The sequence below is a fragment of the Beauveria bassiana genome (genome assembly GCF_000280675.1).
Source record: "Beauveria bassiana ARSEF 2860 unplaced genomic scaffold BBA_S00042, whole genome shotgun sequence".
Taxonomy (NCBI): Eukaryota; Fungi; Ascomycota; class Sordariomycetes; order Hypocreales; family Cordycipitaceae; genus Beauveria; species Beauveria bassiana.
This window is the reverse complement of record NW_007930877.1, coordinates 38,363-62,464: the sequence shown is the minus strand read 5'-3', so window position 1 is coordinate 62,464 and position 24,102 is coordinate 38,363. Positions and strand designations below refer to the sequence as shown.

The 24,102-nt window shown below is 55.5% G+C and overlaps 6 protein-coding genes across 6 annotated transcripts; 2 read left to right on the top strand and 4 right to left on the bottom strand.

The window, feature by feature from the left end:
* Positions 1–566: 566 nt before the first annotated feature.
* On the bottom strand, positions 567–3,116 carry BBA_08912 (Blood coagulation inhibitor, Disintegrin; the record flags this gene model as incomplete). The annotated part of the gene is made up of 2 exons (XM_008604009.1): positions 567–2,986; positions 3,050–3,116. 2 exons carry the CDS (start codon positions 3,114–3,116, stop codon positions 567–569), a joined length of 2,487 nt encoding a protein of 828 aa, XP_008602231.1.
* A 1,722-nt stretch (positions 3,117–4,838) lies between these two features.
* On the top strand, positions 4,839–6,698 carry BBA_08911 (heterokaryon incompatibility protein; the record flags this gene model as incomplete). Its single annotated transcript, XM_008604008.1, has 1 exon — positions 4,839–6,698. The coding sequence occupies one exon, from the start codon at positions 4,839–4,841 to the stop codon at positions 6,696–6,698; it is 1,860 nt and encodes a 619-aa protein (XP_008602230.1).
* A 387-nt stretch (positions 6,699–7,085) lies between these two features.
* Positions 7,086–9,734, bottom strand: BBA_08910 (acetate-CoA ligase; the record flags this gene model as incomplete). Its single annotated transcript, XM_008604007.1, has 7 exons — positions 7,086–7,151; positions 7,204–7,608; positions 7,656–7,916; positions 7,961–9,123; positions 9,443–9,469; positions 9,556–9,579; positions 9,689–9,734. The coding sequence occupies 7 exons, from the start codon at positions 9,732–9,734 to the stop codon at positions 7,086–7,088; spliced, it is 1,992 nt and encodes a 663-aa protein (XP_008602229.1).
* Positions 9,735–13,091: 3,357 nt separating this feature from the next.
* Positions 13,092–15,369, top strand: BBA_08909 (BZIP transcription factor; the record flags this gene model as incomplete). The annotated part of the gene is made up of 4 exons (XM_008604006.1): positions 13,092–13,210; positions 13,247–13,346; positions 13,399–13,627; positions 13,670–15,369. The coding sequence occupies 4 exons, from the start codon at positions 13,092–13,094 to the stop codon at positions 15,367–15,369; spliced, it is 2,148 nt and encodes a 715-aa protein (XP_008602228.1).
* A 408-nt stretch (positions 15,370–15,777) lies between these two features.
* Positions 15,778–17,674, bottom strand: BBA_08908 (myocyte-specific enhancer factor 2d; the record flags this gene model as incomplete). Its single annotated transcript, XM_008604005.1, has 5 exons — positions 15,778–16,589; positions 16,677–16,900; positions 16,999–17,053; positions 17,151–17,555; positions 17,644–17,674. 5 exons carry the CDS (start codon positions 17,672–17,674, stop codon positions 15,778–15,780), a joined length of 1,527 nt encoding a protein of 508 aa, XP_008602227.1.
* Positions 17,675–18,193: 519 nt separating this feature from the next.
* On the bottom strand, positions 18,194–21,963 carry BBA_08907 (Plasma membrane ATPase (Proton pump); the record flags this gene model as incomplete). The annotated part of the gene is made up of 3 exons (XM_008604004.1): positions 18,194–18,240; positions 18,296–20,624; positions 21,559–21,963. The coding sequence occupies 3 exons, from the start codon at positions 21,961–21,963 to the stop codon at positions 18,194–18,196; spliced, it is 2,781 nt and encodes a 926-aa protein (XP_008602226.1).
* Positions 21,964–24,102: the final 2,139 nt, after the last annotated feature.

The window sequence follows — 24,102 nt, the reverse complement described above, 5'->3', positions numbered from 1 at the left end:
ACACAGCTCGCAAGCGCAGGAAACTTTTTACTAAAAGAAGAATCATCTAATGAAGCAAATGCGTTGAGATGCAAAAAAAGAAAAGTCGTATCGACTCTGGCGGTCTCTCCCGCCGGGAATTGAACCCGGGTCTCAAGCGTGACAAGCTTGCATACTGACCACTATACTACGGAAGATGTTCCGGGTGTTGAATCACCCGTCGTAGCTGAATGCTCATTGGTTGAGAATCAATGTCCCTATTACCTATTATATATCTCCTACACTTTCCTTGCTCCTCAAAGCCACGCAACGATCTGCCGCATTACATCATTTGTCACGAGCCGGGTCTGCCTCAGGTATAACCAAATATATTGATGAGTGGTTCTTTACCAGTCAGTCCCCTCTCCTAAAAAATAATCCAAAAAGAAATAATCAGGTGCATAAGGATTGTGCATGTCCCAGGACCCCAAAACGCCATTCAATGCCAAAGCCAATATGCAAAATGCAACTTGACAAATAATAATCAGCCTGTGGTAGTAAGAAAAGCCATTAAAACCAACCTCCCTATTTGCTGTAGCCATCATCATCTATGCATAGCGAGGCCCAGTCGCTTGATTCCCATAGTTGTATGTAGGTGGCGGATGCGGCGGCGGCGCAAAGTCGTGCACGTTGTCGCTGTTATAATTGTTGTGGTTTCCGTTGTGATTGTTCCACGAATTGTCATCATGACCACGAAACTCGTTTCTCGGAGGCGGCGGCACATCAAAGCCATTCGCCGCACTCATCGTTGGTCCGGGCTGCGGCTGCCACTGCGTGTTGGCGTAGGGGTTCCACGCGGCAGCGGAGCTGTTCGAGGGTGGCGGACTAATCGGTTTCCGGGGCACGCGACGGCGGCCGGCGCGGCGCACGCAGCTGCACAGACATGACGCCAGAATGGAGAGCACCAGCAGGCCGACAACGCAGGTGACGGGAATGGAAATGGCCTTGTTGTTAAGGTACCACTGCGTAAACTCCTTCCACCACGAGCTGCCACTGCACTGGCCGTCCTTGCAGCGCCCGCCACCGCCGCAGCTTGTGCCGTCGAGGAAGTTTTGGTTATAGAACGCGCATGAGCCGCCCATAAATGACGGCGACTCGCACAACATTAAGCAGTCGTTGCGGCAGGCTTTGGTGTTGTTGCTGTGCGTAAGGCTGCCCGCGGCCACCTGGCACTGGCGGTCGCGCGAGGTGCACTGGCCCGAGGCGCACTCGAGACCGCTGCCGCACGACTCGCCGTCCTTTTTGTGCTCGTCAGGCGGGCACAGAGCCTTGTCCCCAGGGCACTTTTCCTCGGGGTCGCAGCCGCTGCTGCTGGGGCGGCAGACTGTGTCGGAGCCAGCAAACTTACAGCTAGAGGTGCAGCATTGCTCGTTGGCCGGATCGCATTTAGAGCCCTCGGAGAATTTGCACGTCTTGGGGTTGCAGCACTTGTTGGAGCCGCAGCTGTCCGATCCGCCGCAGTCGCAATCCTCGCCGGGCTCGACGATGCCATTGCCGCAGACGCTCTCGGTAATGGTCTCGACGTTTTTGTTATCAGTCAGACAGTCTGACTTGACGTTGCCCTTGAGACCAGAACAAATATTGCCAATTGTGCAGGGAGAGAATTGGGTGATGCCGCTGGCGGTGGAGGGGTTCATGATGAATTCGCCACCAGCATCACATCGCTCTGCTGTGAGAGGACAGCAGGTCTGGGCCGTTTGCTTCACGGGACACTTATCGGGGGTGCAGTCGTGAACAGCTCCAAAGGTGTGCCCAGTCTCGTGAGCAAAGATTTGCCATTCCGTAGGGCCAGTGACGACGACATTGGTACTGGCAATCGTGTCGTTGGTGCCGCCATTAGGCGCAGACCCCTGACGACAAAGCTGACCACGCCAGGCCAAACCGACAGCATTATCAGTGGGACACTTGGTCAGGAGAGTCCAGTACGCGTTCTTGTCTTGAGACTTGCCTCGCCAGATGGAAAATGTGTTGAGACGGTCGGTAATGCTAAAGGAGGGCGAGCAGTCAACGTTCCATGGTGTCGCAGTGGTGCTTCCGCTGGAACAGTTTGAATCAATGACGGTCAAGTTCCTGACGGCGAGAGAGATTTTGAATGTGGACTCGTAGAGTTGCGAGGCCTTGTTGACGACGCCAAGCACGTGATCCTGGATAGCTTCTCTGGAGCCGAATACGCCCCAATACGTGCAGTCGGTGGCAAGTCCAACAAGCGCTACCCTTTTCGTGTTGATACATCCGTCCAAAGAGCCGATGCTGGCAATCAGATTGCCAGCAGGATCATCACCGCCGCCACCGTCGATAATAGATTGGCGACCGAAGAGTCGGTGCGTGGGCATGGATTGCAGAGGGCTAAAGTCCCGCGCAACAGGATCGTATTTGGAGTTGAAGGTCAGTTCATCGGAGCTGCAGAGTGCGCTCCTAGCAGTACTTCGACGCTTTAGTTCGGATTGAGAATGATCGAGTACAATGTCCGAGTCGCGCCATACGACCATGGTTTTGTCGGCGGCGCCTTGATCCGCGAGTTGCACGCTAGGGTCGCCCTCATGCTTGACCAAACGATACTTGGCCGCTGTCTCAACGTGGTGGTTGTTGCCGTCGATGCGGAAGGCGCCGTTGAACACGGGCTCATCGCCGTCCTTCAAGACCATGATTCTGGCCCAGCCGGCGGCGGACCATCCCTGCATGCCATGGCGCTGGATAAAGGCGTGACCCTTGAATACCTTGTGGTTGGATCGCACGACGGGATGGGCGGTAGCGACTTGGCCGTCAGAGTCGAGAACAGTGACGGCTAGGTTGTCGGGAATGAGGTCATCGTTGGGTTCGAGGGCAAGTCTGATTGTCTGGTGACCTTTGTGGAGTGTGAAAGTGAGATCAAACTTGGAATGCGCGTTGACTCGCTGCGAGGGAGTGTTTATTTGGACATTGTCAATCAATGTGACATAGTCGACAGGATTTCGCTTGAACGACTCGGCTGGTACATGGACATTGGATTAGCCAGAGCCGGAGGCCTAAGGCCATGGGTAAGACGACTTACCGAGCGACGTCTGCCAGAAGAGCGCAACGCTGACGGCGGCGGCGGCGAGAGACCGCAACGCAACCATGGTCGCGCCGGCAGAAAGCAAGACTTTGATGCGAAATGACGGTGCTATGTAAGGCAGGGCTCCATTCGGGCTTTACCAGTGGTGACTCGGGGTGGATCGTGAAGGGCCGGCTGGTCTGGAGGTTGTGGAATGAAGCAGTTGCAAATGCTAGGTCGGGCGAAGACTGATGAAATTCGGTGTTTACGGGCGATGAAGAAGTAGGGAAAATGTGCGCACGACCGTTGAGGGCAAACAACCAAGCGAGGGTTTTGGCGTTTTGGCTGGATGTTGCAGTGAAGGTTTGAGAGGCTTGCTAGGCAGGACCGGCCGGCCTAGGGTGGGAGAATACGGAGATTTAGAGGCGGAGCACTAGTTAGTTACGAATAATACATACAGACAGGGACAAAACAATACTCTGGGGCTGACTTGTAGCTGAGTGGCCGCAGCAGTCCAGTCACCTGGATCAAATGCAACCGTAGAAACTTGGCGCACTAAAGGATGGCACTGATGGCAATATTTGTTTCTTGCCATGCTTCAGCCGCTCTGCAGTGCCGACAAATCGACGCAGCCTTTGTTCTCTCGGCCTTTGACGATGACAAAGTGCACAGGCATGAATGAAGGCCTGGTTTCGCTGGCAACAAACCAGCGACGGGATTCGCTCCACTGAAACACGGCAGCCAAGCAGTCCCCGCTGACAGCAGGTCATCAGAAACCAATCAGAATGTCAAGGAGCTGTCTCGGTGGGCTCCGCAGCGTGGCTGTGAATGCACTGTGCCACGCCACAGCGCTACAGCTTACCAATAACACTTAACAGTGCTAGTAAGCTTAATGCTGTGCTAAATGCCCCTATCGACATGCCTATCTGCAGGTTAAATCCTTTGCACCACCCTGGTATTCAGTTCGGAAATCAATCAATCAGTACAATTCATTTTCCCTCGATTTTCATCTTGGACACAGATCGAGTCAGCATTTCAAACCCTATGAATAGACCTAGATCGTCGACCGTCCCTCTTCCGTCTGCAGCGCCCATCTCAAACATTCTGTGTTTGAAATGCTTCTCTAAAACAGGCCCCAACATCCAGTACCTGATACTTCCGGCTCCTTCCTCTCCGAACCCATCTCGCGCATCATGTCAGCCCACTTCTGTATTTTCCTTGACTGCTTATTCTATCGCTTTCCTACCATTCCAGTATCATATCGTCGCACAGACGCAGCCTTGGACATAGCGCTTCTGAATCGAACGAACTCTTGGTTCCGCATCGCCCATCTAAATCGACAAGTTTGCGTTGAGAACCATGTAGGGCAATCTCAATGCCCTCTTATCACCGGATATACCCGCTTAGTCGGCAGCCACACTGACTGGCCTCGTATCAATGCGTCTCGGCATCCTGCGAGCTTCAAGCCCACTCGTGAGTAGAATCGCAACGCTGTTTTCACTTTGAACGACTACAATTTCCTCTCCCATCGGCTTGGACCCTCTGATTTGGGCTGTCAGCAAAGCCATGTGGCCAGGCTCGCTCCAACATTTGCTTACTTCAACGCCCGAATCAAGGCTCCTTGCAGTCCGTCATGATTTCAGCCCAACGAGGTTGTACTATACTGCAGTCGCGGGTACAAGCATCGAACATGGCAACATGTCGTGCGACCAAGGATACTCGCCGCTGAGCGGACTCAAAAGCATGGACCCTCGTGTATCGCAACTCGCAACAATGCCACCTCTCCTGAAATTGGCTCCTCCACGGCATGTATTTCCAAAATCTACGTCAAGAAAACGCCGAAATACGCCTCATACGGCATCGGCTCGGACCCAGCTCGACGGCCAGCTTCGACTTTGAGACGACCATCGTCTCTCTCAACTCTCTGCCGCCCTACCACGCCATATCGTATACCTGGGGCAGCCTCGTCAACACCACTTTCTCTGTCATCACCGTCAACGGGCACAAGTGGCCCATCTCCAACAACTTGCACTATACTCTCACGCAGGTCCGCGCCGCCCATGGCAAAGACACGTGGCTCTGGGTCGACTCCCTCTGCGTCGACATGGATCGTCAGCACGAGGTGGACTGGCAGCTGGCGCAGATGCACCGCATCTTTTCCTCGGCCGACTCTGTGTTTTTCTGCATCGGGCCCGCGGCCAACGACAGCGATAGTCTGCTTGGCTTTCTTATACACTGGGGCCGGGAAGCCGTTGACGCCGACATTTCGCCCAGTCTCGACTTCCTTGACGGCTTGCTTGCCGACGAAACCAAATCGCTTCATTTTTCGAGCACGAAAACGAGAAACACGAATAGCTTTGTCCGTGCGCTACTCGATGTGGACGAAATTCGTCATCATGTTTTCGACGACGCCATCAACGCCCTGTCACGCCGGCCCAACTGGATTCAATACTGGGCGATCCAGGAGCTGGTGCTCTCAGAAAGCGGTATTATTTTGTGTGGAAACAAACGCATGCCTCTGCATCACTTTTACGCCATCATGAGGGCGCTCGGTCGAGTTCACCTATGGCGCGGCGAGATACCGCCTCTTGGCGGTGGCTGCTTCTTCATGCCCAGCAATGCTGAGAGTGAACAGCCCAAGACGCTGCAAGCCTTGCTCACAAGCCGGGCAGACCTGTACAGCAAGCTTCCCCAAGGTCCATTTTATCAGGGGGCTGATCCGCGAGACGTCATCTTTGCCTTCCTCGGCCTCGCCTCCGACCGGTGCTGCCTCGGCCTCGTTCCCGATCATGCAATGACGACCCGAGAGGTGTACGCGGCGGCCACATTGGCAATGGCCCGGTGTGATCCGGACAGCCGAGTTCTGGACCTGGCTTCATTTCCCAAGGACATTGCCGACCTGCCCACCTGGGTGCCCGACTGGAGCCGCATCGGCCGCCTCGGCAGGCAGGAGTTGATAAGCTTGGTCGCCGATTTCCACCTCTTTCGTACCTCACAGCCCGTACCGGAAATTGTCTTCCTAGACGAATACACCCTGCAGCGGCGCGGCTTCGCGTGCAACATCGTCAGGCGCGTATTTCGGTACGCGGCCACCTTCTCTCCCACCCTGCAAGACAGACGCGCCGCCTGCGTCGACGCCATGCTGGACTTTGTCCGCCTCTACGCCCAGGACTCGACAGACGACAAGGACAGCTTGGAGACGCGCCTCTGGCGCACCATTACCGCGGGCTTCGCCGACGATGCCCAGTCACGCAACGGATATCGTGAGTGCAGCCGCAAGCTGCTCCGTCAGGAGCCCATGCCCGTGGAGGAAATCTCCGCAGAGGGCATCGACTGGATCCAAATGTACTCGGAGCCGACCGAAGAAGACGATCGTCCGCAGACGCGGGTGGACAAGTTCATCGCAGATGCCTGGAGTAAGGTGGTGGACGTGGGGAGCTACCGCACGTTATTTGCGACGAAAGACGGCAGGATGGGGCTGGGGCCGTCAGAGATGCAGCCGGGGGATCTGGTCGCGGTGCTCGCGGGCAACACTGTGCCGGTCATCCTACGGCAAGTCGACTCTGCGCACCAGTATCTGGGACAGGCGTACATCGAGGGCATGATGCACGGCGAGCTGGATGCCGACCGGAGCGAGTACGAGTATCAGGCATTTGACCTTGTCTGATGTGCGTGCTGCTAGCTACTCAACGTGGTCTTTTTAGATTCCATGTAGACTGTTTAGGTAAATGTGCCCGCGCGTAAACTGTAGTGATTTGTCATTTTTGGGAGGCGTAAATGATCAACGCGGGACATGTCGCTCGGTCTGAAATGGCATTGCTCAGTCCACGGCATCTACAAGCAGCACTCTTTTGAATAAATGTACATGATGAAAAAATTCGTATTCAAAATCATTATCCATACACTTGACAACCCAAAACATCTCAATGACAATCGTGGCAGGAATATCAATTGCTCCCGGCAGGACAAATCAGATTTGCGAATGTTGGTATTAACAGCTGCACGCCTCCGCCCTCATCCTTTCTATTTTTTCCTTTTTTTTTCTTTGTTTCTTTTATTTCTTGCTACGTGCCTCGTGAACGGTCGCGATAATCTGGTCGACAACGCTGGGATCGGACAGCTATCAACGGTTAGTATCTACAGCAAAAAGACAGAATGATTCGGGTACGTACGGTGCTAGTGTCGCCCAGCTGGTCCTCCTCGCCGGCGAGAATCTTTCTCAAGATGCGGCGCATAATCTTGCCGGAACGCGTCTTGGGCAGGTCGGTAACGACAAAGACGGCCTTGGGCGCGGCAAAGGGGCCGATACTCTTGCGAACCTGCATGATGAATTCCTTGCGTAGTGCGTCGTTGATCTCGTTGCCCCCCTTGACAGCGACAAAGGCGTTGACAGCCTGGCCGGTGAGCTCGTCGTTGACGCCGACCACAGCGGCCTCGGCGACGGCCGTGTGCTCGATGAGGGCGGCTTCGATTTCGGCGGTGGATAGACGGTGGCCAGAGACATTGACGACATCGTCGACACGGCCGCGGATCCAGTAGAAGCCCTCGTGATCGCGGGCGGCGCCATCACCGGTAAACTATTGGGATTAGCAGGTGTCGCAAATAAGAGTTGGGAAATACGCACGTAGAAACCGGGGTAGACGTTAAAGTACGTGTCCATGTAGCGCTTGTGAGCACCGTAGACGGTACGGGCCATGCTGGGCCAGGCCTGCTTAAAGGCCAAAACACCCTCAACGTCGTTGCCGTGAATCTCCTCGCCAGAGAGGGGATCAATGATGGCGGGCTCAATACCGAAGAAGGGCAGAGAGGCTGAGCCGGGCTTGGTGGCAGTGACGCCGGCGAGAGGGGTGATGACATGGGAGCCAGTCTCGGTTTGCCAGTAGGTCTAAAGGGTTAGCGGATTCTGGTGAGGGGATCTAGTGTACTCACATCAACAATCTGAGACTCCTTCCTTCCGACAATGTCATAGTACCACTTCCAGACTTCGGCGGCAATGGGCTCGCCGACGGAGCCCAGGACACGGAGGTGCTTCATCTCACCAGTGACGTACTCGTCGCCAGCGCGCTTGAGCAGACGCAGAGCGGTGGGAGCAACGTAGAACTGGGTGATCTGGTGCTTGTTGATGATGTCCCAGTAGCGGGAGAAGTTAGGGTAGGCAGGGGTACCCTCGAAAACGACAGTGGTGATACCGAGCAGCAGAGGGGCGTAGACGACGTAAGAGTGGCCGGTAATCCAACCGACATCACCGCCGCAAAAGAAGCGGTCGCCGTCGTGAATGTCAAAGACGTATCTGCCCGTCAGGGCACAGCCCAGGAGGTAGCCGGCAGTGGTGTGCATGATACCCTTGGGCTTGCCGGTAGAGCCAGAGGTGTAGAGCAGGAAGAGAGGGTCCTCGGAGTTCATGGGCTCGGGGGCAATGTAGTTGGGCCACTTCTCGACCTCGTCGTGCCACCAGACGTCGCGGCCCTCCTGCATGGGGACCTCGGTGCCTGTGCGGCGGAAGACGAGACAGTTGCGTACGTTGGGGCATTGCTTGAGAGCGTCGTCGACAATCTTTTTGGTGCCAATGAGCTTGCCACCGCGCTTTCCCTCATCCGAGGTAATTACAACGCGGGAATCGGCGTCGAGAACGCGATCGCGGAGAGAGTCGGCTGAGAAACCGGCAAAGACGACGGAGTGGACAGCGCCGAGACGGATACAGGCGAGAATGGCGACGATGGCTTCTGGAATCATGGGGAGGTAAATGGCAACGGTGTCGCCCTTTTTGACGCCCATTTTTCTGAGGGTCCAGGCGACCTTGCAGACGTCGCGGAGGAGCTCCGAGTAGGTGACATTGCGGCCATCCCCGGCCTCGTCGGCCTCGTAGATAATGGCAACACGATTGGGGTCCTTGAGAGCATGACGGTCGACGCAGTTGTACGAGGCATTGAGCTCACCCTCGACAAACCACTTTGAGTCGCCGCCCTGCAGGGAGCCGCTGTAGACGGTGTCGAAGTCGCGGGTCCATGAGAGCAGGTCGCGCGCCTGGGTACCCCAAAAATTGGTGGGATCTGTGATGGATTCTTTGTAGAGTTTCTGGTACTCTTCCGTATCTAGGGGTGAGGGTGTTAGCCGAGGAGCACTTGACCGGACGGCCGGAAGTTGGCTAGTTGAAGCTAGAAGCTAGCTGGAGGAGCTAGGTATGGTGGGAGCTAGAGCGTGGGGTGAAGGTGGTGGTGGGGGAGGGTCGCAAGAACTGGTGACGAGCAGCAACGCGCAAGCAGCAAAGCAGGGCAAAAGCTCGAGTTATGCCAAGGAAAAAATTGAGGCATTTGTGTCTCATCACCAATTCCACCAATCTTGACGGCACGCGCTCAATGATAGGCATTGCAAGAGGGCGAGGCGCAAAGTGCAGAGAGAGGGTCGACTTACTGGCAAGGTGGGGCTTGCTGGGATGCTCTATGTCGCGAAATCAGTAAGAAATGAGAAAAAAAGAGGCCCTGGTTACATCAGATTGCAGATGAGGGGGAACAGAGCGAGCGTACTGGCGAGCATCTTTTCGGGAGGGCCTGAGTGGTCGAATTAGCAAGGGTTCAAGAGGAGGCGTTTATCTGCTGGTGTCGCGAGTGGGCACAGAGGCTGCTTCGGTGACAGAATCACGGACGGAATGCAACATACTAAGGGCGGCGACGGCCTCCTGGACCTTGGGTTGTTCGGCAGCCATCATGTCAAGTTGTGGTGGTAAGCTGTTATGGCAAGCTGTAATGTGACGTGTGGTGTTGTTGTAGGAGGCGCCTCTGCAGTGGCGGCGCGGGGTATGCAGAGTGTAGTCACTGGAGTGGTTGGCACAAGCTGGTGAGGCTGGTGAGAGGGAGACGAGGAGAAAGACGAGAGTTGTAAAAAGAAAAAAGAGGGCAGAGGGTATAAGAAGGAAGACGGAAGAAGCAGAGAGCAGAGAAGAGAGGGGCAGATAGGAAGATGAGGGATGGGGTCCAGATGAATCTTTATAAGGTGGGAAAAAGGTGTGTCGCCATCGGTAGGCAGGTAGTAGCTAGGTCAGTAGGTAGGTAGGTAAGTATTTAGCGTAGGTAGGTATTCAGTGTATGTAGTAGGTAGGTAGGTAGTAATTACCTTAGCTGTAGGCAAGAATTGGGATGGTAAACAAGTTGTTTTTGGCTAGCTGATTGCGTGGCCGCAGGCAGTGGGCAGTGGTTGGTTGGTCTTGGCCGTGTGGCTGCCACTACTCCGACGACTCCAACAAGCTTACCAGTTGTTGACCAGTATTAGGCGCTGCCATGCATAATGAATAGTATCATTTCAGAATCAGAAGAAAGATTTTAGTTCATTCCATCACCTGCATCATTGGCTGACGGTACCTTGCTGCCGAGCCAGCTTGCCCCTCCATTGAACCCGCTCGGTTTACATTACATCAATACCACCTACCTTACTGTATCAGTCCAGCGCCCGTACCAGTACCCCGGGGTCGGTCATGGTGGGGAGGTTCCTACGTACGGATAGCTCTGGAACTCTTTTCCTGCAGCCTTTTAGCTTGCCAGCCTTTGCCTTGTCACATTGTCAGCTTGTACTTATTACTATTCCCTAGACATTGATAACTCCATATTTACCTTTGGTTGGTTACCTCCACAGCTGCAACTGCTCCGAATATCCCGCCATGCCCAACTTGGCTAAGCCTCCATTTCTCCGAAGCCTGGAGCACTCGACCTGCCGTGATCGGCTTTGCCAACAAGAACAGAAAACGTCGAGGACCAATGTGCCAATCCGTAATGACAAATGGCAACTCCCCGGACCCATCCCATCATTGCCATCTTTCATAGTTAGTCTACTCCGCCGCCTTGCCGCCGTGCTGTTTACTGGAGCCATCTCCCGGCCGGACAAACGGTACTTCGGCTAAGCCTCCATCCAGGTACTCCCATCCCTGCTCACCACTTTACGGCCGTGGCTGCCAGCTGGCGGCCAGTCATCCGGCCCTCGAGCTCGCCAACCTGCAAACGCGCCTTTGATACCTTTGACTCTACAAACTTTACAACACCAAAGACTCGAGCATCCCCAGATCATCCCAGATCAGATCATCCCACATGATCCTAAGACACCAGATCCCCATCATCCTCAGACATCAGATACCTACCGCCGCCACACCTAACGCACACAAGACAATTCTCACAAGCCACCAAGCAGGTCCCTTGCCCCCCCGCCCCACGACAGCACACCCAACAAAACGCCTTCAGCCCGTTCGTCACCTCTTGGCCACGCAACCACGTTCAGCCCGTCGTGTGCGCTTCAGCCTGGTCCTCCACTCGTCTATTAGACTGTCTTGCAGGCTTGATGTCGTTGCATCCCACCATATCCTGGCAACCTCCTTGCCTCCCAGGCCTCCCCAGTGCTTCCCTGGTCCATCATTGCCCATCACCATGTTACGTCCCTTGAATCCTTGATTGCCGACCTCTCTGCATCCACAGATAAAATGGCTCAAATCTGCCGCGCTTGTGATAATCTAAAGCTTTCCGCTGCTCCTCGCCGCTACCCCGCCAGCTTGCAGCCAGACTCGACCCCAACTGCCTGCAATTACCGTACCCTCCCTCGTCACATCTTATCTAGCAGCTGCGTCCTTGCGCGCTCATATTATGTCTTGGTCTACATTTCAATGCAGTCACTGCAAACACTGCACCAACTGTTTCGTGCACCAGTCAGTCTGGACTCTGCACACGTATATTAGTGCAGGGGTGCATCTCGTCAACTCACCAGCTGATCCGTACCTTAGCTTCCGCCCGACGAAACAAGGTGCTCCCAGTGCTCCACGCGCAAAACGAACTTCTGCGTCCTTTACCCCTGAGTCTTGGCTTCCACACATAAACGATCCGATCCGTGCAGCCCTAGGTTGACATTGTCATGTATTCCTCTTCTCCTCTCGTCTTCGGCGTCGCGTCCCGAGTCCTTGGTCCAAACGCCACAACTACTTGCCCTGCACCCTGCAGCCGATCCTTGCCCTGCTCTCAATTGTCTCGGAGTAGATAGCAGTGTGGCTTACCGCGCCAGCGGTTACTGCCACCTGAACCAGTCGGCAAATGACTACCTCGCGCAATTCCCGCTGACGCTCAAGATTGCACAAAATTTACCGCCAGCAGGCCTGCTCAGGTTTTCTTACTATTGACTCCTTAAGACCCTTGTGGAACATCTTACTACACGGTTGGTGCGGATTACCCCCGGATGACCTTGTACATGACTGCACCAACCATGGTGAGAACATCCACACGCCACTGTCGTTCTTTTTGCTAGTAAGACACTCACACGATTCTTCTTCTATCAGTCATAGTCAATCACTGCCGATACTGGACGCTGGGTTGGGTGTCGATGTCCTGGCATGCGCATCAGGAATAAGCTTGCAGCCCGCCCGCGCCACTACCACCCCGGTCTGCCCTTAATAATGCTGACCCATGGCCAAGACGCGGCTGATAATACCCAGTGCTTCCAAAGCGATGCTTCCAAGCGAATGCCGACCATTGTCGACCTACTTACATGCCTTCTCGTATTCTCTCGTTAGCGTCTTACAAGAGGTGAGAGGAGAACGTTTCAGGCACTTGACTAGCTTTCTTGCTCAGGTTTCACCCGATTTAGCAGTCGATGCCAAGCCCGGTTCCCACCTTGCCCAGGCGTACTCCGTACATAGCACCCAACTACACCAGCACGGCGATGCACAAACCATGCAGCCCTAGCCAATGACAGGATGAGGGAAATGATCTTGACCATTATCTTACGTGTAATCTTGCGTAAAGTAATTGGCGTACGAGTATGCATAAAACCGTTACTTGACATGAGTATGCATGGTCAATTATTTTTCTGCTTATACCTTTCTGCGTGGAGTCTTCTCTAAACCTCCCCAGCAAACGATACCACCCAGCTTCTTTTTCACTTCGCCATGAAGAATTTATGCGCATAGCCATCATCACCAGAAATACATTCCAGCCATCCATTATAGTCATTTTCTCAATCGACGATCCGTCCATGACACATGTAGGCCAAAGTGCGCTGTCCCGCACTCCTGTAACGAGATGACTAAGCCACCATGACTCGGGCCATTTTCTCACGGCCAAGACTTTACGATTCAGTTCTCTCCGACATCTCTCAAGCCCTATCCATCCCCGCCAACTACATCCAAATCTCACTCGGCCTCGCGACCAAATTGTAATCGACTATCTGCGCGCTGCGGTTCCCGTGCAGGTTGCTGCGTCGCCGTTCAACGTCTCTCATCGGCCCTTGGCCGGGGCACAATCTGTCGGGTCAAGGGGGTTGCCAGCCTCATTGGCAGTCAGGCTGCAGCGTGAGGTCTCTGGCAGCTAAAAAGTACATTTTCAACGCAATTAAACCAATAGATACTGGGCGCCGATATGGTGCCACAAGCGGCGGCGGGGAATAACGGGCATCGCCAGCAGAGCAGGCCTCTGGACGAGAGCGATGCCGCGCCGACGCCGACGCCGACGCCGACGCCAACAGACACCGGCGCAGAGTCTGGACCGGCGACCAAGAAGAGGAAAGTGGTCGGCAGCGGTCGCGGAGTCGCCAATCTCAACCCGGAGCAGCTCGCCAAGAAACGTGCCAACGGTATGTAGTTTCATCATCTTTCCAGCAGTCTCGAGGCGGCAGCTAACCACCCGCCGCGGCGGGGGACAGATCGCGAGGCGCAGAGGGCCATTCGCGAGCGCACAAAGAACCAGATCCAGACCCTGGAGCGGCGTATCCAGGAGCTCACCAATCTGCAGCCGTACCAGGATCTGCAGGCCGTCATCGAGGCCAAGGCCGCCGTCGAGCGCGAGAATGCCGAGATGCGCCAGCGCCTCGCCGCCGTCGTCGGCATGCTACAGCCTTTCGTTGGCGCGCCCCCGGCCGTCCAGGAGAGCAATCGCACCCAGTTCATGACGCTCGGGGGCATCGCCGCATCCGCAGAGCAGCAGCAACAGCAGCAGCAGCAGCAGCAGCAGCAGCGCGACGCAAACGCCCCCCGGGAGACGACAGAACCCGGCAGGCGCGCGCATTCACCACCGCCGCCTCCGTCGTCGGTCAACGGCCACGCCGCGCAGCGCGTGAGCGACCTCGACCAGCAGCGCGAGCAGCGCCAGCAGCTCCGCCACGGGCTCGATATGGGTCCTGAGCGTCTCGGTCTCGGCTTCCTGCTCGACGCCGGCCACCAGGTCTCGCGCATCCAGGGCCCCGTCCACGGCACCTCCGACACCCCGCCCGCATATCGCTACCCTCCCTTCTACGCCCGGCAAGAGACTTTCGCCGCTGGCAGCGTCAGCGTCTCACCGGGTCCGCCCTCCGCCGTCTCTTCCTCCTCTTCCTCCCGGCCAGCACCACCGCCGCCGCCGCCGCAGTGGCAGCCCGGCTCGGCATCAACCTACAATAACGCGTTTCCCTCTGGCTATCCGTACCAGGGCCCTCACGCGACTGCCGACCCTGACGACGACGCGGCCGCCAGCGATCCCGACGAGCCCATCAGCACGGCCGGCAGCGGCAGCGGCAGCGGCAGCGTCACTGTCCCGCGGTACGCCGCCCCGGTGCGCACCACGCCGCCCACGTGCCCGCTCGACTCGCTCCTCCTCGACTTTTTGCAGGAGCGGCGGCAGCTCGCCGCCGAGGGCCAGCCCGTGCACGAGGTCATCGGCCCTCGGTACCCGTCAGTGTCGTCGCTGCTCAACCCGGCCCAACGCGCCGACAGCCACCCGCTGTCGCGCGTCTTCACCGACATCCTCGCCAAGTTTCCCGACATTTCCGGGCTCCCCGAGCGCGTCGCCGCCCTCTACGTCATGTTCCTCGTCATGCGCTGGCAGGTCGCGCCGACGCGCGAAAACTACGACCGCCTCCCGCCGTGGGCGCGCCCGCTGCGCGCGCAGCTGAGCGACGCCCACCCGCCCTGGATCGACCACGTCCCGTTCCCGCGGATGCGCGCGGCGCTCGTCCGGGCGTATGCGTCGGGGACCGGCGAGGGGGAGCGCGCGTACCCCTTTGATCACTTTTCCGTCCCGTACACCAAGACGCTGACGCTGTCGTGGCCCTACCGCGACACGGACACGCTGCTGCAGAGCCCGCATTCGGAGGAGCTGATGATTAATCCCGTATTTGAGCGGCATCTGCGCAATCTGGACAATTGGCGGCTGGGCACGGCGTTTGCAAAGGCGTTTCCGGAGCTCGCGGACACGGCCAACATACCCGAGGCGGAGCCGTTGGCGGCGGCTGCGGCGGCGGCGGTGACAGCGGCGGCGGCGGTGGCGGCGGCGACGGGGACAGGGAAGGGGACGGGGAATAATGGAATGACAGGAGGGCACTCGCAATCCCCGGGGGGCTGAACTGTCGACGTCGTTGACGATGGTAAAGAAGATTTAATTGGTCATTTGGATGGGGAAGAGGGATGCGTGGGAAAATACACATTTAGTAATTCAAACGTAATCATTTTGGAGCGTTTGTTTTTGTTTTGGTACAGACGGGTATATAAAGACTGAATTTTAACATCTTGGTGCCTTGATGGCAGTCCGGCTGCTCCTCTCCATTGCAGTGCAAGTGCATTTGAAACAGATACAGAGAAAAAGGTAAAGATGTGTATAAATTGAGTCACTTTGTCGCTATTGTATGTCATTTATCATGTCCGCTGCAAAAAAAAAAGAAGAGTCTAAAACTCGTACTTTGCACTTTCCTCCGTCCTCGATCTCCCCCAATCCGTACTTTTCATCATTCTCTTCCCAATCCAGCAACCCTTCTCACCCCTCATCACCCACCTCTCCCACGCCCAGCGAAAACTTTCTCACCAGCGGGCCCTCGCCCACCCACAGGCTCGGCAGCCTCTCCCGCGGCATGCGCTGCCACATGAGCGCCTTGATCGGCGTCTCCGTCCTCAAACTCCCGATTCCGGTACTGCCTCCTCCTCCTGGCCTGACCCTTTTGCCGCTTCGCAGCGAAAACAGCGCCACGGTGCCGTCGTCCTGCGCCGCCGCCACGAGGCCCATTTCCGCGCAGACGTCCCATCCGGTGTGTACATGGGCTTCATTCTCGTACCCAGTGAACCGCAACACGGGCGTGCTGCTGTTTCTGCTAGTCGCTTGCCCAGGTGGTGTCGGCCGCCCCAGGAAGCGCAGGTCGTAGGTGGACATGCTGCTGCGCAGGCCCGCCACGAGAACCTGATGCTCTGAGACGCTCCGGAGATGGGTGACAGTGCTGTCGTGCGGAGTCGCGTGCCAGCGCCGCGGGTCGTTATCTCGCAGGTCCGTCATCCAGAGCGTGGGCTTCCGCCCGCCAGCGAGGAGCACGTTGTGGTTGCCTTGCTGAAAATCTTGGGCGAATATTTCTTGCGGCCCGGCGTGATGCTGTGGTGTGCCGGAGGAGGATGATGATGATGATGATGATGACGGGGCGAGCCAGGACATGGTCTCGTCGGAAGAGACGCTGAGGATGCCGGCGTTTGTGCCGACGACGCAGAGCAGCGGCGAGGAAGCGGGCGCGGGGGTGGACTGGTGAACGATCCATGAGTCACGAAGGCGTTGGTGCCGGATGTAGAGTCTCTGATAGTGACTGGCTGTTTTGCACCAAACACATCATCAGTCTGTCTTCTTTCTCTTTCAAACAAAATGGAAGAAGAAGCAAGAAAAGGGGGGCATCATACTCTCACCGAGGAGCCACTGCGGAAATCGATGGTCGTTTTCGTTGGAGAGGAGAGGGGAGAAAAAGTATAACCCGCAGGAGTGGTCGGGTTCGCGCGACGTCAGCAGTATCTTGTGTGAGGGCGCATGGTACCGAATCGACGACATTTGCGGGCATCTGACCATTTCCGCGCGCAATCCTCTTCGTCGCCCGGAGCTCTCTGGCGCGAGGTCCGAAAACGAGATCCTACAACACACCATGCCCTTTATCAGCCTCTTTCTTCTCTTTTCGTCTTTTCTTCCTTTTCAATTTCGCAACCTTCTTTTCAGTCTGGTCCAACATACGTGTCATTGTCGTCGGTCGGGATGTAACTCCCCACCAGCGTCTCCTCATCCAGCGCTACTCCTCGTCAGTTTTTTACACATTCATACGACGTTGACCAAAATATCTCTCGATTGCATTAAAGGGAAAGAAGGGAAAGAAGGGAAAAACGTACTCGCATACACCACGCCGAGACCCGTCTTGGTGTCGTCCCCTCCCACGTACATGCACGCCATGTTTGCGTACCGCGCCCTCGCAAAACTCGGCACCAGCGACACGCTTCCCTTGTCCACCGACCCCTGCGCCCACGCTGCCGCCCTCACATCATCCTGCTCCTCCGTCATCGTCGTCGTGACGCCCAGCTCCTGCCGCAGCCGTCCCCGCGCCACCATGTCCGTCTCCAGCCCCGCGTGCCGACGCACGTGCAGCTGCAGAAGACGCGTGCGACGGGCTATCGAAGCCGCGGCCGAGGATGCGGCACGACGGCGCTTAATGGCATCGGCGGTCCAAGGAGCGGCAGCAGAGGACGGGGTTGCAGAGTGAGAGGGTTCGATTTTGAAGTACTTTTTCTTCGTGTTATCTGTGGGCAGTGTTAGAATGTTCGTTCAAGTGAGGAAGGGGAGCGAAGTAGAGAGGTTAGCAGAAGATGGACAGCGGAGGGTGGTTACCAAAGTAGTAGCCCGGTAGTTCGGGGGCCATGGTGATGGTAGTTAGATGTGAAATGTCGGAATGTTAGAGCAGTTTTGGGGCAGTTTCTTCAACAGACGTGGATGAAAGCCTGTCGGTGGGCCGAATTAAAAATATTCATGGCATTTGGTAAGAAACAGCAAAATGATCAGCTGGTGCTAATGAAAACTTGATATAGATAATTGATGAAATGAATGAGACGAGCATCGAAGTTCATCCAACATCGAGGCTAACGGTCAATACAAAAATCACGTGACTGATGCCGGTTGAGCATGGTCAACAGCACAAAGTCACAGATCTGGGCCGAGCTTTACATCAACACCTTGACGTCAGGTCGCAGTAGCAGTAGCAGATTATTTTTACTTTTTATCATTATGGTCTAATAGACAGAGATCTAGGGTATGAAAAGTCGCACGTTGCACCTCAACTCGTGTCCATACTCCGATACGACTCTTACAATGCAAAATTTAAACAAGGAGAAGACGAAAAGAGCAGCCGAAATCGGCGTGCGGGTATGTGACAATTCCATATTTACTGCGACTTCTCGTGCTGGGTCGAGACACGCTGGAGGGAGACAACTAGGAATGGTTAGTAAATGTGTTTGTTCGTCATGTGGGTTCAAGAGGTACATACCAAAGTCTTCCAGAGAACGCTGCTTCTGGTCCTTCTTGGGGGACTTGCCGTGCATCATGTTGTCGAATCCGGCAGAGCCCTGCATGAAGTAGTAGAGACCACCCATGATGGCAAAGATACCGAAAGAGAAAATCCAGATACGGACAACGGCAACAATGGAGGTCTGGCTGTTCTCGAACCATCCAAAGATACAGAAGAGAGTGGCAATGATATCGACAATCAGAATGGCGCCAGACAGCTGCCACGAGGGAATGGACGACCAGAAAGGTCCGTTGGCACGGGTGATGAAGATGAGCCAGTTCTCAGTGAGGGAGATTTCGAGGAAGAGAACCTCATCAATGTTACCGAAGTTCTGGACGATACCACCGTTGCGGTCGTTGGCAAGCATAGTGGTGAGGGCAATCCAGGTACCGACAGCCAGGACAACACCAAGGAAAATGGACATGCCCCAGAGCTTGGGCAGGTTCCACTTGACGGGGGTCTGGGAGAAGGGGGCGTTGTCGTAGGCAATAGCAAGAGTGGCAATATCGGCGAAAATAGCAATGAAGACGACAAGCTCAATGTTCAGGGACTGGTTGAGAATGGCGATCCAGAGACCGAGGAAGATTTCCATATGCAGAGACAGGGCGATACGGTAGACAACGTAGGCGTACATGCGGTGGAAAATCTGGCGGGAAGTCTTGAGGGCATCAATGATGGCACCGAGACCGGGGGCAAGGAAGACAATATCGGCGGCGGATCGAGCAGCATCAGAGGCACCCTCGACGGCGATACCAGTATCGGCCTTCTTCAGAGAGGGGGCATCGTTGACACCGTCACCAGTCATGGCAACGAGGTAACCACGCTGCTGGAGAATCTCGACGACAGAGTACTTGTGCTGGGGGAAGACCTCGGCGAAACCATCAGCAGCCTCGACGAAATCGTAGACCTCAGAGCCAGGCATGTCACCACCACCACCGAGACCAAGACGCTCGGCGTTGTAGACGTTGGTACCGAGACCGAGCTGGCGGGAAGTTTCACGGGCAATACCGACGGCGTCACCAGTAAGCATCTTGATGGAGAGACCGAGACGCTTGGCCTCATTGATAGTGCGGGCGGTATCGTGACGAGGGGGGTCAGAGCAGGGCATGATTCCGAGGATTTCCCAAGCACCCTCACCACGCTTGCGAGCAACACCAAGAGAACGGAAACCACGGGTAGCAAATTCAGCGACACAGTTCTTGTAAGCCTTGTCAACCTCCTCGGGGATGGGGTGGTCCTCCTCGACGGTCTTGAGAACGAAAAGAGGGGCACCCTTGACACAGACGATGCGCTCACCCTGAGGAGACTCAACAACAGCCTGGACCTTCTTGGAGACGGGATCGAAGGGGTGGAAATCGAGAACCTTGTACTTGGAGAGGACAGACTTGGCGCGGGGGTAGAACTTGAGGGACTTGAGGAAAGCCTTGTCAATGGCGTCAATACCCTTCTTCTTGCGGGAAGCAGCCAGGCAGGCAGTGAGCATCAGGTCATCGGGGTCAACACCCTGGACGGTGAAGGGCTCAGCGAGAGAGAGCTTGTTCTTGGTCAGGGTACCGGTCTTGTCAGAGCAGAGAATCTCGACACCAGCAAGAGACTCAATGGCGGAAAGCTTCTGGACAATGGCCTGCTTCTTGGCGAGGTAGGCAGCACCGACGGCCATGGTGGTGGTGACGACAGCGGGAAGACCGACGGGGACACCAACAATGGTAATGGCGAGGGTGAAGCGAAGGATCATGACAATGTTGTTGGAGCGGTAGAAGGAAGAAACCCAGACGATGAGAAGAGTCAGAACGACGAGAATCAGCAGAACCGTACCAATGCCGTTGAGAACCTCGGTAAAGTGACCAGTGCCACCAGCGGACTGGGAAACGAGGGCAGCGGCGCGACCGACGAAGGTGTTGTCACCAGTGGAGGTGACGACGACGAAAGCCTCACCACGCTTGACGGCGGAAGAAGCGTAGCAGTTGTCGCCCTTGTGCTTGTCAACAGCAAGGGACTCACCAGTGATGGCGGACTGATCAACCTGGAGGAAAGCATCTTCGGTGACAATGCGACCGTCGGCGGGGATAATGGTACCTTCCTCAACCTGGAGGATGTCACCGGGAACGACCTCGGGGGCCTCAATCTCCTTGAGGGTACCGTCACGGAGAACGACAGCCTTGAGAGCAAGGGTCTTCTTGAGTTCCTCGACAATGGAACCAGCCTGGAATTCCTGAATGAAACCGACAGCAGCGTTGAGCAGCAGAAGAGCGCAAATGACACCGAAATCGACCCAGTCCTCAAGACCAGCAGCGAGAACAGCGGCAGCCTGTAGCAGAAATAGTTAGCGTCATTGAACGAGATGGGAAATCATAATTCTCAATCAAGGGCAAATGCAAAAGAAAACTGGATCCGATGAAAGCGGCGACAATTGAGTGCGCCCAAGAGCGCGCCATCCTTGAAACGAAATTGCGCTAGTTCACGAGGCCAAGCTGGAAAAAACGCAAGCCACGGCCCTGAAGTCTAGTGCTTTAGACCCGTTCTGCCCAGCCAGTATTAGCTCTGCTGACCGGGCCAAGACCGGGACCTAGCCAGGTGCAGCCGGCTGGCGACGGTGGTGCTTCGAGTTTATCCGATCGGCGGTGGGCTCGTGAACCGGCAACTTGTTGCGTGTTTGGAGTAGCGGCAGAAAAGCGGTCGAAGATTGGCCAATTGGATGGTGTTGTGGGTCGCTATTATTTTTTTCGTAGCGGCAGGTGCAGCGGGTGCAGCAGAGAGCGCGCAGACAAAGACGGCATCAGGAAAAGCGTCAATGGATCAACGCCCCCACATCAGCACCAACCATGTGCGACTAGCCAATTGCTGAGGCAGGCCAGAGCTCATGTGGAACCATTAATCTGCGCCGGACAAAAAGCGCGCAACAAAAAATGCTGGCCAACTCGCCATTCCCAATTCGGGCCGTCTCCCCAAAACAGTGAGCCTTGCTCTCTGACTGGGTAAACAGCGGCCGGTTTGACAGATGGATAGGTAGAAAGGCGCCGGTTTTTGTCAAAGGATTGGGGTAAAATGATGGGGTAGATTGCTTGCGCATTCAGTGCGACAATGCGATTGGGCAAGATCAGCGCACACAGGGATTGCGATTGCTTTTCCAGCGCAATGCATGCCTTGAACAAACAATGCTCCCACAAGTGGAACGTTGGCCAGTAAACGAGCAAACGCGGAAAATGCAGCATTCAACAAGCAAGGAGAAAAAAGATGCTTACCTCCATGACGAATTGGATAGGACCAATGAAGTAAGAGAAGAACTTGAGAATCAGGTTCTCCTTCTCCTCCTTCATCTGGTTGAGACCGTACTTGCGACGGCGCTGGGTAACCTCGGCCTCGGTCAAACCGACACGCGAGTCGGTCTGGAGCATGTCCTCGGGGACGACGCGGCCGGTGGCGGCATTACCCTCCTCCTCTTCCTCCTCAACGGCGGCGTGGCCATCCTCAGACTCGAGGTCCTCAATCAGGGCGTCAATGTCCTCATCCTCGTCGTCGTCCTGGGCGACGGGAGCGGCCTTGGGGGGAGGGGCGGCGGCCGCCTGCTGGTGGTGCTTCTCGTCGAAGCCGCCAGTCTCGATGTTGGTGTCGAGCGCGGGAGCGCCGACGTCCTTGCGGTCAGCCATGGCTGAAAGGAGTGTTGATACGGTAGTTGATGGTTCTTGTATAATAGGTTGAGAGATTGGTACTGAGAGCTAGGAATGACGGCAAAGGACTCGACAACCAAACCGGGGTGGGTGATTGAAGATGGAATGAGGGAAGGGGAAGACAAAACAAAATTGTAGTGTCAAGCACCGCACGAGATAGGGATGAGGTGGACGTCTAGGTGCAACGCATTCGTGGGTGAAGAGAAGAGAAGAGAAAAAAGGAAGAAAGACGATGTGTCTTGGGAAAGGGTGGGAGGAGGTATTTCAATGAGCGGGCCAGGTTCTAGTGTTTTTTTCTTTCCGGGATGGGCCTTCTGGGAAGCAGGACCGAAGCCTTTTAGGTCTGTAGACTCGCCTTTGCGACAAAGATACTTTGGAGGCGCCCGTGTCTTGGGAGCGCCATTGCGCAAATGGCATCCCAGTGCTCAGGTACATGGTACCTGCGAGCCTGCAGAATGGCGATGTGACCCGCGCCGCCAAAGCTACCTGGACCGGGGGGTGAGGAGGTGGAGGAGGAGGCTACTACGGTCTTAGCCCCAAGTGACATGAGTTTAGTGGCACCAGAGTAAGTGGGAACTTTGAATTCGCAACATTTTGGTCGTGCCAACGTGCCTTTTTTTTCTTGTCTATCGTGTATGGGTGACTGGGGGGGAGGGGTGCGTCCGTGGGCAAGTGGATATCATGATGGTGCAGTGGTGTGTATTGATAGTGTTTCGTGGGCGCTTGAGCGCACCCCTCGAGGTCGCCTGGTTGTGCCCGTCAGCATTTTCCCATTGTCGTTTCTGGCGAGGAAATACGTGAATAATTACAGTCAATCGATACTTGACATGGTAGCCATGTTCATGATTCCTCAGTCAAGGATTGTATTTCCCTCATGATGGTATCTGGCTGTCAATTGTCCTCGGCAAATCCCCGTTGACCATGGACGTCAGAAAACAACAACAATAACAACAAAGGAATAACAAATTTACAGTGGTTCCCCCGGGCTTGTTATCGGTACCTTGCGCCAGACCGTACGAACTGGGCGGGCCTCGCACGGTACGCCCGCCGGGCGAGAGCGATTTTTTACAGAGGGTCCAGCGCGCCTCCGTGGTGCCCAGGCGGCGCTGTCAAACTTGATAGTAGGCATCTGTAGTGTTGTTACTGGCAGGTGCCAGACAGGGCTGCGCAGTGTGTCAAAGTTTCCGAGGATTCATGTCGCTATAGGGCACTTCAGACTTGTTTCGCTCATACTTGGGCTCTCCCCGTCGTCGACTCTGTAACAAGTTTCCGTTCTTACCAGTCCGCATGTCATCACCTAGCGCAGGACTTGTCTCGTTCTAGCGCCATTGGCGGGGGGCGTTTCTGCCAGTCCATTGTGGAACGCATTACTTTTCAGTGGACGAGATTGTGCATTCTTTTGGCGACTGCCACTGTCTGCCCCGTGACACTGCCATTGCTCGCTTCTACCTCGCTGTAACTATGCTGATCCCAAGGGCCCTTGTAAAAACATGAACAGGCCGACAAGCTCTGTGCTAGGTAGTCAGCGATGAAGCAACTCTACTTCGTACATTCACAATACTTCATCGCCGTCTAAACTATTGACAACCAAAGCCTCAAAAGTAAACCTACCGTATCAAAATCGACAACAATAACAACAACAAACACATAAACTCTTATTGGCCGCATCCGTTATCCTTTTTTTCTTTCTGGGTCCCCCTCGTCCCCTGTCGTCCGTACTTCCCCTCGTCAAATTCCATCGAGCCAGGCGTCTCTTCTCCACCGCCCGCGATCCGGGCTGCACAGGGTTTCGGGGCTAGTTAAAATATGCACGTCGTTTTGCATGCCAAGTCGAGCCCAGTGGACTTTTTTGTTCAGTGAATAATAACAAGCCGCATATATTTGGCTAAGAGACTTGTCAAGTTGTATTACGCTGCAAAACGAAAAAAAAATGACACACAATTAAAGACGAGGCCCCCCGAAAACCCCCTGGACTCCTGCTCTCTTCTTGTCGCCCAACTCTGCCGCCACCGAAGCGTCTTGGTCGGCCAGTAAGGAAGCGAGCAACAACCTCAAGAGAAAAGTCTGTAGTACTGAGGAAGTAGGATGTTTCTGCCGGCCACGCCGGAAGCCACCTTT